Source organism: Neocloeon triangulifer, unplaced genomic scaffold, assembly GCF_031216515.1.
Source record: "Neocloeon triangulifer isolate White Clay Creek 2 clone unplaced genomic scaffold, ASM3121651v1 ptg000017l, whole genome shotgun sequence".
Lineage (NCBI taxonomy): Eukaryota > Metazoa > Arthropoda > Insecta > Ephemeroptera > Baetidae > Neocloeon > Neocloeon triangulifer.
In genome coordinates, this window is record NW_026775559.1 from 6,245,849 (window position 1) to 6,259,247 (window position 13,399).

Sequence of the window (13,399 nt, forward strand, 5' to 3'; positions counted from 1 at the left end):
AAAATATTAGAATTAACTTATTTATTCAAATAATTATCAAACCTCAGAATTTAAAATTTTAAATTATTTAAATTTTAACAATAAATGCGCTAGAAAAAATATTAGTAAAATTTTATTACATCATTGTAATGTGTGTAAAAAGATAATACTAACTTTTTATCAATCCAAATCTAATTAAATAAAATAGTATAGATTTCTCGATTTTCCACTGATATATAAGTAAGATAGCACGCCTGTGACGTACAATAAGTTCATAATCCACCATTATATATATTTTCAGGAATTATGGTCTCACGTATGAATTTCCACGGTTGGAATCAAACTCCCAGCGTAATAAATCTGGGTTTCAAAATATGGCATTGTTAATTAAAAAATGTTTATCATAAATTCCAGAAATAGTACGATTGAATTTCACATATGTTAAATTAAATGGAGATAGTTCAAAAACAACGTATTTAATTGATGTGGAGAGAGAACATAATATATTGGAAGTATTGAAAGTTGCGGAGGATAACAAGACTTTAGAGTTTGTTAACAAGTCTTCAGTAGATAATACGGTAAATTGAGAAATTTGGTGTATGATAAAAATAAGAAATTGAATTTTTTTGTAGAAAATATTAAAAGAATTGAATTTGCATTCACCCTACTTGTTTATGAGATATGCGGATTCCATAAAACATCACGGCGAAAGACAATTAAACCTTCAACTCTTCATTTCCTTGAAAGGTACATGGAATTTTTGTATTTAAAAGACCATTGTATTAAATCTTATGTTTTTTCTTTATTCACAGCCAATGGTAAATTTTTGGCTCCAAATGCAGATGGCTCATTGCATTTAGTTGAGATGAACTTCCAGACTAATTAAACTTTGGAACCTTGAATCTTTGGAAAAACCTGCGATCTACAGCAATATTTTTATGAAAACCTCGTCGCATTTTTCAATTTTTAGTTAGATATCTGCAAATTTTGTGATTTATTAATAATGAATCTCTTATTTATATAATTTATTGCGGTATTTATTTTATTTATTGTGGCTTCTGAATGTGAAATAAAAACCATTCGTGTTTTTACTCAATATTAATCTAGTATTTTTTTAATATTCCTTTAATTAATATGATGTTTAGTTATACATTAAAAAGTCTATAACAATTATTAAGGCAGGTACACGTTTGGGCGTATCAGCCCATTCTGTAGCACAAAAGTCTTTCCTCCATAAAGTTTTAACAAATTGTAAAGAATTGGTCTAGTTATACATTTCTAGAAATTTTCCCCCACCAATGCCCAGAATTATGTCAATCAAATCTTGGAAAGTCAATCCTTGCAGTCTTGCGTTGACAAAGGCAACAATACGTTGCACGGCAGCATCAATGATGGGTGCTTTTATTTCATTGAAAATAATTGGTGCAAAATCGTCAATCATGTCATTTACAATGGTCCCCATTGCACCACCGCCCATGATGCCCATCATATTACTCTGAAATTTTTAAATCAAAATTTAGGTCACAACAGAAAATTACAAAGACAAAATGTCACCGAAACGGCTGCAATATTAATGTCAATTGGCATGCTCAGAACTTGCACTGAGCCGTTGACAAGACCCATTTTTACTTCACCTATCATGCTCATATTGAGGATAGTAAATCTATGTTTAGAAAATTAACAAATTAATAAAAAAAAAAATGTAATAAAGAAATTATGTACTCGAAAGGTCCAGTGCCATAAATGGGTAGGACGGCGAGCACGCCGTCAACATCGTAACGATCACCAAGTGTATCAATAACGTTGAAGAGTAAATCAAAATTGATTTTCATTCGCAGCATGTCCATGTGAACTTTATTGATGGTGTAGGCAGAAATTCCATTTACTGTTACGTTATCAAATGACCCCTTAACACTAAAAAAAGTAAATTAAAATTAAAAATTATTTTTTAATTTAAAAATTTCAATCGTGTCACTCACTCGGCGGTCGCAGTCTCGATGTCAAACTGTCCATGAGGAACGAGGAGAGGGTCAAGAGGGGGAATACCAAGGGTAGGAAAACCCTGTTGCAAAGTCGCGCGGAAAGATTCTAAAATCGCCACCAAAGACTCATCGATTCCTCTTGGTTCAGCGTCAATTTTTACAAGAAATGATTCCAGTTCGGCAACTGACAAAAAACAAATTAGCGAAATAGTTTTTGGCATAATTATTATTTAGTCGTACTAAGTTGTTCAGACGTTAAATCATTGAAGTTCTGCGGCAAGGTGCTTTGGGGAAATGTGGTCGCACAGCCCACAAGAGCGAGCAACGTGAGGAAAACGAAATTTCTCATTTTCTACAATGTAAAAAAAATTTTATATCGAGAGTTGCAATTATATTTGAGCAGAAGCTCTTACCTTGAGATTGTAGTTTCAGGACGTCTGAGATGAAGATCAAGACCCGAGCCCCTTTTTATGCAAACCCTCCTCCTACGAGTGTGCACCTGAGTTTTCCAATCACATGCCGTAGCCATGATAATGATTTTTCTCAATAACCTGCTTATCTGTCTCGGTCAACCCATCTTAGGTTTCCCACAGTGGCGCGGACCCCGACGCACTATAATACTTGTTCTCTAGAGAGAAAGCTTAAGTGGCAATGTTTTGATTATCGCAGCGATTTTCTTGTTTTTCTGCGCCATTATCTGATTTGGAGACGAGATTTGACCTGTTAATGCACTCAATCTGCGCAATTTATAGCAATTTTTTTTCTTCAAAATAATATTTTCAAAATAAAAAGAAATTGAGGAGCATTTAAATAAAAAGCAAAAGGAAATATATTTGCTGATTTTCTTCTTCTTCTCTTTAAAATTTTTTCCAGAACAATTTTAAAAAGCACATATTCATTATATTTTCTAAGATTTTTCATTTGAAAAAGTAACTTTTCTCCCCCAGAGAAAATGTATCTTATGTGGAGTTGGAATAAATAAATTGAAAGGAAAATAAAAAAGGTGTATTAGCGATTCATTGTGTATCAATTTATTCTCTATTCAATAGATACACTGCAAAGGGGGGGGAAATAAAAACTGCAAATATAAGGCTGATCAGAATAAATTAAATTAATATTTTCTTATCATAACAACATGTATTATCAGTTTTAATCATAATTTTGTGTATCAACTTTATGTAAGATGTCGTGTATTTTCAATGCATTGAATGGATAATAAATAATCAATAATAATACACTTGATGAAATTTTTTGGAACCCTTTATTTTCATGCGCGCATTGAAAAAATAAAAATATGTGAATAACGTGATTAGTAAAGAGGATTTTTTCGGTCTTACCTTCCATTTATTTTTTATGCAGGCAGGCACAATAGTATTGAAATTAATTAACTCCACATTGCTACTTCCTACTACAAGGATTTCTTTTGGTTGAATCGGTTGAATAAAAAATTTCCAGACGTAAAACAAGTGGGCATTTCCCAGATAAGCTAAAGTGGGATAAAACCCGGATTTTATTGTATTAGCATAATTTTGTGTTTTGCAACATTATTAAAGTGGCCACTTGTAGTGCGAGTGCTTTGTGGGTGATTGACTGATTGATCTTTTGGCATGTTCGCCGGTCCGTTTGAAAATGATAGGAAAATAATGCTGAGCGCTATCAAATGTAGATGAGCAGATGCTCTCTTTTGTAATATCGAGTTACATAAGATAGTGTATAATTATACAGTATTTCTAATTTTCGTCTGCCTGTTAATTACCCCAATCTACAAGGTAAACTTTTGAAGACGATACTTAATTTATTAAATCATACCTTAAAATTCTTAGAATTATCATATAAAATATTCACAAATTGCGTTTATGTCAGTTATTTTTCAGCTACTTATATCTAAATAAATCATTGTTTGAAATAAAAAAAAAATAAAAATTATATTGAAAAATCGTTGGTGAAAAAATATATCAAACCATTTTTCTGGATATTTTTATTATTATTTTTTTTCCTCTTTAAACAATTTGACAGCACACTTATATTTTTAATAAATATATATATATATATATATATATATATATATATATATATATATATATATATATATATATATATATATATATATATATATATATATTTTTAATGAATTGCGTGTCTGCTTTTCACCAAAACAAACTTTTTAAAATTTATTATTTGCATCGAGGGCCGCTGGCACAAATGACAATTAAGATCTTAATGAGACCCTCTGGCTGCTTGATGCTGACAAGTGTCGTGATGATAGCCTATGTGATTTTATCGATGATTGGCTCCTTGCCTTCTCCAAAGATGATCGGAGCTCGGAGCAATTAAGCTGCATTATCTTTTCGTTAACAGCGCCGCCACTCATCACTCCCTCCATGTTGCACTGGTTTCAGTTATAAGAGAGAAAAATTAACAAAAATATCAAAATCATCTGCTATCTGTAAACTTAAAACAAAAATATTATATAAAAAATTATTAAAAAGTCTTCATTGGTGTAATTATATGTATATAATCAGCAAAATTTAAACAATTTTTTCTAATCGAAAACTAGAACTCTATATTATTTTCAAATGACTTTGCAATTCCATGTTTACTCTAAATTTTTAAATAATATTTAAAAATTTAGAAAATTTAAATTATATTTTAACGTTAAATAATAAAAATAACAAAAATTTATGCTTTTGTCAGTTTTTTTCTGTCTGAAATTGTGACTTTTTCATGTTTTCCATATTAACTGTTTAAATCGTTACAATTTTTACTTTTTAACTCGACTTGATTTTTATGTAACTTGTAAACTATATTTTTACATTATTTTTTATTATTGAAATGTAAATCTTCATATTTCTTTATATCTTATACATTTCTTTTAAATTTATTGAAACATGTTCAATAAGATAACGGTGCTGTTGAAGTGTTGATTTTGATCAGGCTGCTGGGAATAAACAAGGGCCTAGTTAAATGAAACCATACACACCAGGAAGCCCACATTCTATTTCCGCTCAAACACTCAAAAACGTTAACAAACGCTTCATCCAGTCCAGCCAAATAAGGAGCTTTTTCAACTGCTGAATGCATTCAGAAAGGGAGAAAAAATTGAATCTCAATTAATTTTTATTAATGTATATTTTTTACAGTAGGGAAAATAGCTGTCTGTAAAAATAATGAATTTTGATTATTTTTTTAAGATTTTCTTATCTCTTGAATGATTTTAATTGATAATTTTTTTAATGTATGCATAACATATTTTGGTAGTACCTATAAGGACACTCTGCAACCTGCAACTAATATTTTGTTTATAACCGAAATAAGATAAGTATAGGATAAATATTTAAAATAAATATAAAAATTAAAAAAAAAAAGAACGTAAATAACGTGTTCAAAAGAAATACCAGCTTTGTTCCCATTGGGCAAGTGCTTCGGCAGTCCTCCGTTGGGAAAGTGGTGGCGCGGGCTAGAAGGGTGAGAACACCCCTGTGAGCAGGAGACCTCTCATGGCGGGGGCTGCAAACGCCAAATGACACCTCGGTTATTGCATAATGCAGAACAAAGAGTCGGAAATCTTTCTTGCACGGAAGTTTTAGCATAAAGGGTTAAAAGTGTTTTTGTTGTGAAATCACAAGACAAAAGAGATGGTTGAATTTGAAATACCTTGATTCAAATTTTAAAATAAATCTTTTAGGGGGAATTTTTCTCAAAAATTGAATAATATAATTTCCATTACATTATGGTGTTTTAAAATTGATTTTTCAATTATTGGATACTTTTTAAACTGTTTCAAACATGAATTTTGTCGAACGGTGGTAGTTTGAGAAATTTCATGTGCCCGAAAACATAAATCGCTATAAGGTTGGAAAGGGCGCTGCTTTGTTTGCGCCCCTCGTTATTCACATACTGTTATTGTTGGTCTCTTTGTGGCACCGGAACGCTTTTTGCGCGCAGGGGATCAAATATTTTGGCCAAACTTTGCCGCTCTTGTTCACCTGTGCACCACACAAAAGGCCATTCATCCGTTTTCGAGCGCAATGTGTGCGAGGGTTGCTTTGTCTAGAGAGAAGTGATGGCGGTCGCAATAAAAAACCTGATCGCTGCGTTGAAATTTGTATATGATTTTTTTCTAATTTTAATTGCAATTATTTATTTATTGAAAAATTGTCCGTTGTTGCCAGTTGATAGCAAACAGGCTCTGCAGACGAAAGATTTGTGGCCACGATTTTCGCAATCGCGTGACCACGAAAGTGACTTTGGCCGCTGCAGTCGTGCGCTGCACTGAATAGCACAAGGCGAGCTGAAATCTAGCGCGCACACGGCTACCAAGTGTATAACTCAAAGCAAATTATGCCCATTTATCTGCGAGCGTCATTTGCATACAGGGGGATGCACGTAACTCGCCAGAGTGTATTACTGCTTAACTAGCACAATACAATTTTCCAAAGGAATAAGATTACAATAAAATTTAAAGCAATTATAATTATATTATTATTATAGCAGTGCAAATTAAAAAAAAATATAAATTTATCTTATGAATTTCGGGAATTTAGTTCTGCTAGACCTTACATCATGATTCTTTTTTTAAATAAATTTTGATCTGTAGCATTCTTTTCGGAGCAAACATTCTGTTGAATACTCTTTGACGGAAGTTTCACTGGAATTACATTTAAAAGTAAAAAATGGTAGATTTTAATATAATACACGTCAAACAATCTTAATATAATTTAATTATTTATTTTATTGAAATATTTCAAATGGTGTTTATTAATTATTTATTAAAAAAAAAAAAAAAACGCATATATTTACTTATTTTTTGTCTACCTTGATACACGTTTGGCGACAGCACGCCGCCAAGTCCTTTGTTCAATTTCAAAATACCGAAGATACGCGAATTGAGAGATATTTCACCATCGACTTTATATATATCTACCCCTTTTACTTTATACAGTTCTTCTTTCTTTTACAACTCTCGTTTGACCTTTCCGTTTTTATGGTGCAGTAGAACAGACGAGAATTCCTATTTCACTTTTAGAGTTCTCTAAAAGGAGCTCGTGAACCAGAGAAGCGGGAAAATCTGGCGAGGTTGAAGATATCTTACCTTTGACTGGCGCCGATGATTTAAATGATGTTTTGTGTGAATTGAAAAAAAATTCCTTTACCTAAATTCAATCAATCTTTTTATCACAAAAACAGATAAAATCTCTCCAACAATTTTGCAAAGAAAATTAACAATTTTGTCAAGCTGAAAGAGGAATTAAGTTTTCAGAGGACTTCCAATATCTGTGAAGCGGGGAAAGTAAAGGAAGTGTAACGCTTATTTTTTAATTCAATCAAACCCAAAGATGATATTAAATAAAGGCAACAAAGGATATAAATTTCAAGTGGGAAATGCGTGCAGTTTTTAATGCCTCTCCTTCTCCTCAATCATCAAGGAAAATCACCAAATGATAAATTTTGTTTTGCAAGGGCATACAAAATAAGTGCCGCCTGACGCTAAAATGGGCTCATTACTTGCAGTCCAGCGCAAAATTCTTGGACGCGAATAATAATTTAAAAGGCAAAGCGTTCGCAGGTCGAAAAACAAATTACACCCCGTTGTGCAGTGGCGGCGCGTGTTTGTGCTTATCACTAATGAGGGACCTGTGAGTGCGAGCAGGTTTGAAAGAGAGCATCCAGTTTGAGTTAACAACCCTCACACACCTCTTAGGGATAAAAAAAAACACGCACCAGCAAACTGGCGGCCTAGTCATTTTTGCAGCCGCCCTAACGACCTCTTTGCGCCGTTTCTCCTTTTAATTGCGGCATTATCCGGCCTTAATCACCTTTTGGGGCGACGTCACTCAATAGAAACGACGTTGTACTCAAGCATTTAACAAAACTAGTAAAAAGATAATTGCTTTTTATAGGCATTGCAACGTGCAGAAATTCAGTGAAATTTTTCCCAAACGTAACGGATGTTGTTAATGACGTACAATTGACGTGCTGATTTTTTGTTTCAACGGCTTAAGAATATAAACATGCTCTTCTCGTATCTCGTAGTGGTGTACCGCTTTTTAGATTATACACAAATCTCTGAAACTTGCGGTTGGAGCTGAGCCGGACTTAGGATCAAGAAAAAATCTTATCCTTTTTCAGTCATTATCTATTGATAAAATTTTTATTAATGAGCTTTATTAATGAAAAAAAAAAAATACTTGTTTTGGAAAGGAAAAGCGTTTTCTTGAGTTAACTAAATTTCTCACTCTATTTTTTTTTTAAATTATATTTTTTACATTAAATATAATTTATTTTTCATATTAAAAAATTCTTTAAATATAATTCTACTATTCGCATGTTACCAGCTCGATCAGCAATTTTTATTATGAAAAATAAAGTGTTTACTTCTGAAAACATCTTTTAGAGTTCAGAAATAATATACTTGCTTTTCTTCATATTTATTTTAATTTTTAAGATATAAATTTTATGGTACATGACTACATGTAAGAGGTTTGTATTACCAAGATGCAGATAATTTAAAAAATGTTATACTAAATTGGAATACAATACATGTCATGCCACTAAATTCTCTTCATAGGCAACTTGATTCTAGAGTTTCTTAATTGATTTTCATGTTTTGTTTGTATGCCATGCTAAAATGCAGCTGTTTTGGTTAGAGCTTTGAAGTATGCAGGTTTTAAGCAGCGTCCAGTGTTTCTTCTTAGTTCCGGTTCTAATTTGATAGGTTATCAGCGATGTTTCCTGTGGTTTAGGCACACTCAATATTCACACACACATCCAATTTCCTACATCCTTTTTATTACTCTTACGCATTTTCAAAAGGGTACCAAAGGGTACGTTTAAAGATAGACACCATATCTTACAATTAGCAATAAAATAAACATTTAGTAATATAATACGATTGAAAAAAAAACTAGTTAATTTTTTAACATGAGTGAATTCAAAATTTTTTTTAATATAACAAAAGTATCCCGTCGTATATAAAGCTGAATTTTGCTATGAATATTAAATAGAAAATATATTGTTTCATTATTTATTTTCAAAATTTTTTCTGAAGGAAAGTGAATCATGTAAAAATTCTTTCAAATTGAATATAAAAATTTTCACATATTAAAAAGTCGCTAAATCAACATTTTGAAGAAAATTTACTTAACGGTAATAAAAGATAAGTTTGGAAGAGTGAAATAATAAATACAAATTTTGTTTATAAAAATAATTAATCTCGTAGGCTTAGTCGCTTCTGTAACTTCCCTAGCAATATATTACATATTTTAATTTTCAAAATCCACCCTTTGTCAATTTGAATTCGATAGGACTAGTGCAGAATACTTATAATGGCACGTGCGTTTGAACTGGAGGTCAAACGAGTATAAAAGTTGGGAAACTGGCTGTGAGTGACATGCCACCCTTGAGGCAGCACCACGAGGGCGCACAATTTTAATTTAGCGGCGGCGGCACTGACCGGCCGGGGTTGGTGCACCTGTGACGGGGTGTCCTTTGCACTCCGCGGCGGCGACGGCGGCGGCGGCCGTGGAGTAAAGTGTGTGGAATGCGCCTCTTTTTGCTCTTCACTCCCCGACCCGACCAAGTGGGATCAATATTTCACACTCCGCGCACCCCCTTCGGAAGCCAGCCACCGCCAGCAACAACCCCTGCTGCATGCACACCGACACGATGCGCCCGCCGCCTTTCTTCCCTCCTCTGCAGTGGGTTAATTCGGTGCGCAAAACATACGTGCACTCTCTCTGCCAGCCCAACCACCCACCCTCTTGCGTACGCGTGTATATGTATGTCAACTCAACCCCTCGATCAACAGTTTCGCTCGAGAGACACCACCCTCTCGGCCTGATTGACACGCACCGCGTGCAAATACACTTTTATCAGCCGGTGTTTAACCCCTTAAACTCTGCTGAGCGGTTAATCAAACTTTTGAATACTTCCAAGAAGTGTTGTCAATTCCGTCGAGGGTGACCCTGTTCTTGTAGGTTCACTGTAGACGAAAGAAGTTGCTATGCTTGCCTGAAATTTGCTAGACTAGAAAAAGAAAAGTTGGACAAAAACATTTATATTTGATTCATGAAAGTGGAGATACTATTTGAAAAATTGATAATCAGCAAATTACGTCCTTACAGAAGTGGATTTCTTGGAAAATTCATTTTTCAAGAATATTTTAACAATATCTTTTTTTAAAGAAAAATTGGATGTGTCTATTAAACTTTTGTAACACAATTATAATAAACTGTTAATAATTTTTCTTTTTATATAGATTTTGATTTTATTATACACATGTGAAAAATATATAATCTACTTTTTTATATCTGTGATGAATAAATGCGTTATGCTAAAATCCTTTTACCTTCGTAACAGAAGGAATAGGCGATTAATTTAAATAAATAAAAGCACTTTTTACATAAATTCAATAAATATGTTTTATTTGGAAGGCATAATATATTGTAAAAGGAGGGCAATAACGAAATCAGGAAAGGGTTAACATTTGCCTAGAGCCTAGACTCTAACTTCCAACCTATGAAAAACTTAAAAAATTCTTTTTGACTTCAAGAATATTAGGAAATAACTATGTATGAAACCACTGTTGAAAATAATTTTAAATAAAAAATATTTCAAAGGAATTATAATAGATTTTATTGTGTTTGTTGACTATTGTTTTAAAAATTGTGCGCCGGATGTTGCGTGACGCAATTTTTGCTTATAAAGGAAGTTTGAAATCCCACGAGGATTAAAAGATTCCGTTACCATAAGCAAAAAAGCTTTAAACGTGAATGAAAGTTTAAGACGTCACTATGAATGGGTAGACTCGTTAAAAATCGCAAAGGAAGTAAATGCGCGTATGATGTGTGTACGTTTTTTGTGACGTTATTGTGATATTTACAGAACAAGGAAGAGCGTGGAAGTAGCGGAAATAAGGCAAATATTTTGTTTAGTAGCGAAATATTTATTGTAAACAAACATGACTGAGCGTACCATATCGAAGTATTAACAGTTCAACAGAATCAATAATCCAATGTACATAATATCCATACAGCAATTGAATCATATTTTGGTATTTTCCTAGCCGCTTACACTCTTTCTAAAAAATAGTTTGAGCCTTAAAACGGAACCGGAGCAACATAACTAGACAAATTTATTGATCGTATTATATATTCATATAGTATATATAATTTTTTTTTCATGTAATAATTCTCTTGATTATTTTAATACTTTTAAGATTAGCTTTTTAAAAAACGACCCAGATCCGATTAATGAATGCACGTGATCGGAAAATGAAAAATATGCGTTGAAAAAGCGAATAGGCGATTTTCTTACGGTGTATAGGTAATCGATTACTGATAATAATTATAAGATACGAAACAATGCAATAACGAACAACACTGACCCATAGCGAATTCACTCATAGAGTTTCTTTCCTTTCAGAACACCAATTCTATTAGGGTATAATTTAAAACTCTCTTCCTAATAATTAATAATATCAATTGAAGCTCATGTAACAATTGGTAAAACTACTTAAGTGAGTCAATAATTTAATGGAAATCTCGTCTCGAGAGAGTATGATAAAACCTCTTTGGTAGGCCATAAATTATACAATTTTATACTCTCATCTGAATATATATTCAACCATTTTTTGCTTTTTGTCACTTTCATTTAAAATTGAGAGGGATAGAGAGAAAGAGAGAGAGAGACCCAGCAAGAAATCGGGTCTCCGGGGACGCCCCTCCATGTTATTTCTCCATAAGGGGCATGACCGGAATATCCCTTTTCTCATAGGGGAGAGAGAGATAGATAGAGATTCTGGTCTATAATTTTTCATACTTTTACTTTATTTATAATAACGCGCGTTTACTCTTGAAAACGAAAATCAATCAATTCAAGAACTTTTTAAATTGCAATAATATATAATATAGCATTAGTTTTTCCGCTTGTGATAATCGCGTGCTTGTATGCGCAGTGAGTGTGGTTTGCCGTTTTCTTTCTTCTTTCCTCTCTTAACTGTAGTAAACTTGTTGTTGTTCTCTTGTTGTTGCCGTTTAAGTTATTTTAAGTATGCTTATAACCAACAATTGCACTATATAGTGATTTCAATACAAACAGGCTATAGTTAATATTTTATGATACAATTTCATTTTTTTTCTTCTTTGTATGTACACAACACTGACTGATGGTCCCGAGGCGGGGCGAACGATCACGGCCCAGGACGGAATCAATGGGGGAACTAATTAGCCGCCTGATAAAATCTCATTTCCTGTTCCGAGCAACGATTCGCGACCGCCTCGGGTTTCCTCGTTTATTATTTTCCGTGAATATCGCTCGTGTAGCATACCGTAAATTCTTATAATTTTACAATAGGCCTATACAAGAATCGTCTAATCCTAGAGCCATAGTGCGTGTGTTTGAGTTTTCGCGCGCGGGTCACTTTTTTTTTATTATACATATGCAAGCGATTCGATGCAGCAGGTAAAGGTTTTTAGAGAGTGTTTGTTTGTTCGCTTTTTTATGTGGAAATACACGTGAGCGGAATTTCGTTCTTCCCGTCCTTCCCGAAAAACAAAGAAGTGACTTTTCATATAAATGTAATATTTTATGCAGGGGAGAGATTGTTGGAAAGTTTTTTTTAATAAGAACGTGCGGTTTGAAGAAGAAACGAGGGAGCTTGCCAAGTGATGGAAAATCAATAAGAACCGGACATGATATTTATAAATAGTTGATTGATTCGCGGAGAAATTTGCTTTAGAAAATAAACAATGCAGTCGTCCAAACTAATTGAACTGAAAATTATGGCAATACTACGAAACGCGCGTTTGATGAAAAATTTTGAAGCGGTTAAAAATTTAAAAGATTACGTTACGCGCGCGAATCGTCAGGCTTTTTTTAGGTTTGAGCTGCTTGTGAAAATTTTGAAGGAACGATTGTATTTTGAATATCTGTGTGTGCTCTCACTGTGATAAATGTGTGAAAATTGTGGCAATCATAAAAAGTTTGGAAAAATGCGCTTCTGTCATTCAGCAGTGATTTTTTTACAACCCGTATAACGTCCGTACTTTGTGTTGCTGAGAATCCCGTTGGTTTTCATTTATAGTATAATTTAAATTGAATCAAGGCGCAATTGATGTGAAAAGGATATTCGCATTTAATTATACGTACTTGAGTGTTTTTAATGCAAAACGGCAATCAAAAGAGAGTTTGAAAAGCGGCAGCTTGAGTTTTGTTGACGAGTGAGCTATACTTTTCTTTTAAATTCCTCAGCGGAGAGATGAGAAAAGAGAGAGTTCAAGAGAGGGATACGTTATTTTGTCGCTTTTTATACACATTTCCTCCTTGTCTTTTTGTGCTTGAGTGTGTGTTTTTTTCGTTCGCAATTATATATGTTTATGAATTCGTCGGCTAATTATGATAGTTGAGAATATTTTTGCGTTTTATTACAACAACTTCAT

General features: G+C 33.1%; 1 protein-coding gene across 1 annotated transcript; it reads right to left on the reverse strand.

Annotated features, from left to right (window-relative positions):
• Positions 1 to 1,062: 1,062 nt before the first annotated feature.
• On the reverse strand, positions 1,063 to 2,523 carry LOC132203229 (uncharacterized). Its single transcript, XM_059630852.1, has 6 exons — positions 2,375 to 2,523; positions 2,202 to 2,313; positions 1,959 to 2,145; positions 1,702 to 1,893; positions 1,534 to 1,642; positions 1,063 to 1,474 (listed from the first exon to the last, which is right to left on the reverse strand). Exons 2-6 carry the CDS (start codon positions 2,308 to 2,310, stop codon positions 1,244 to 1,246), a joined length of 828 nt encoding a protein of 275 aa, XP_059486835.1. The 5' UTR covers positions 2,311 to 2,313; positions 2,375 to 2,523; the 3' UTR covers positions 1,063 to 1,243.
• Positions 2,524 to 13,399: the final 10,876 nt, after the last annotated feature.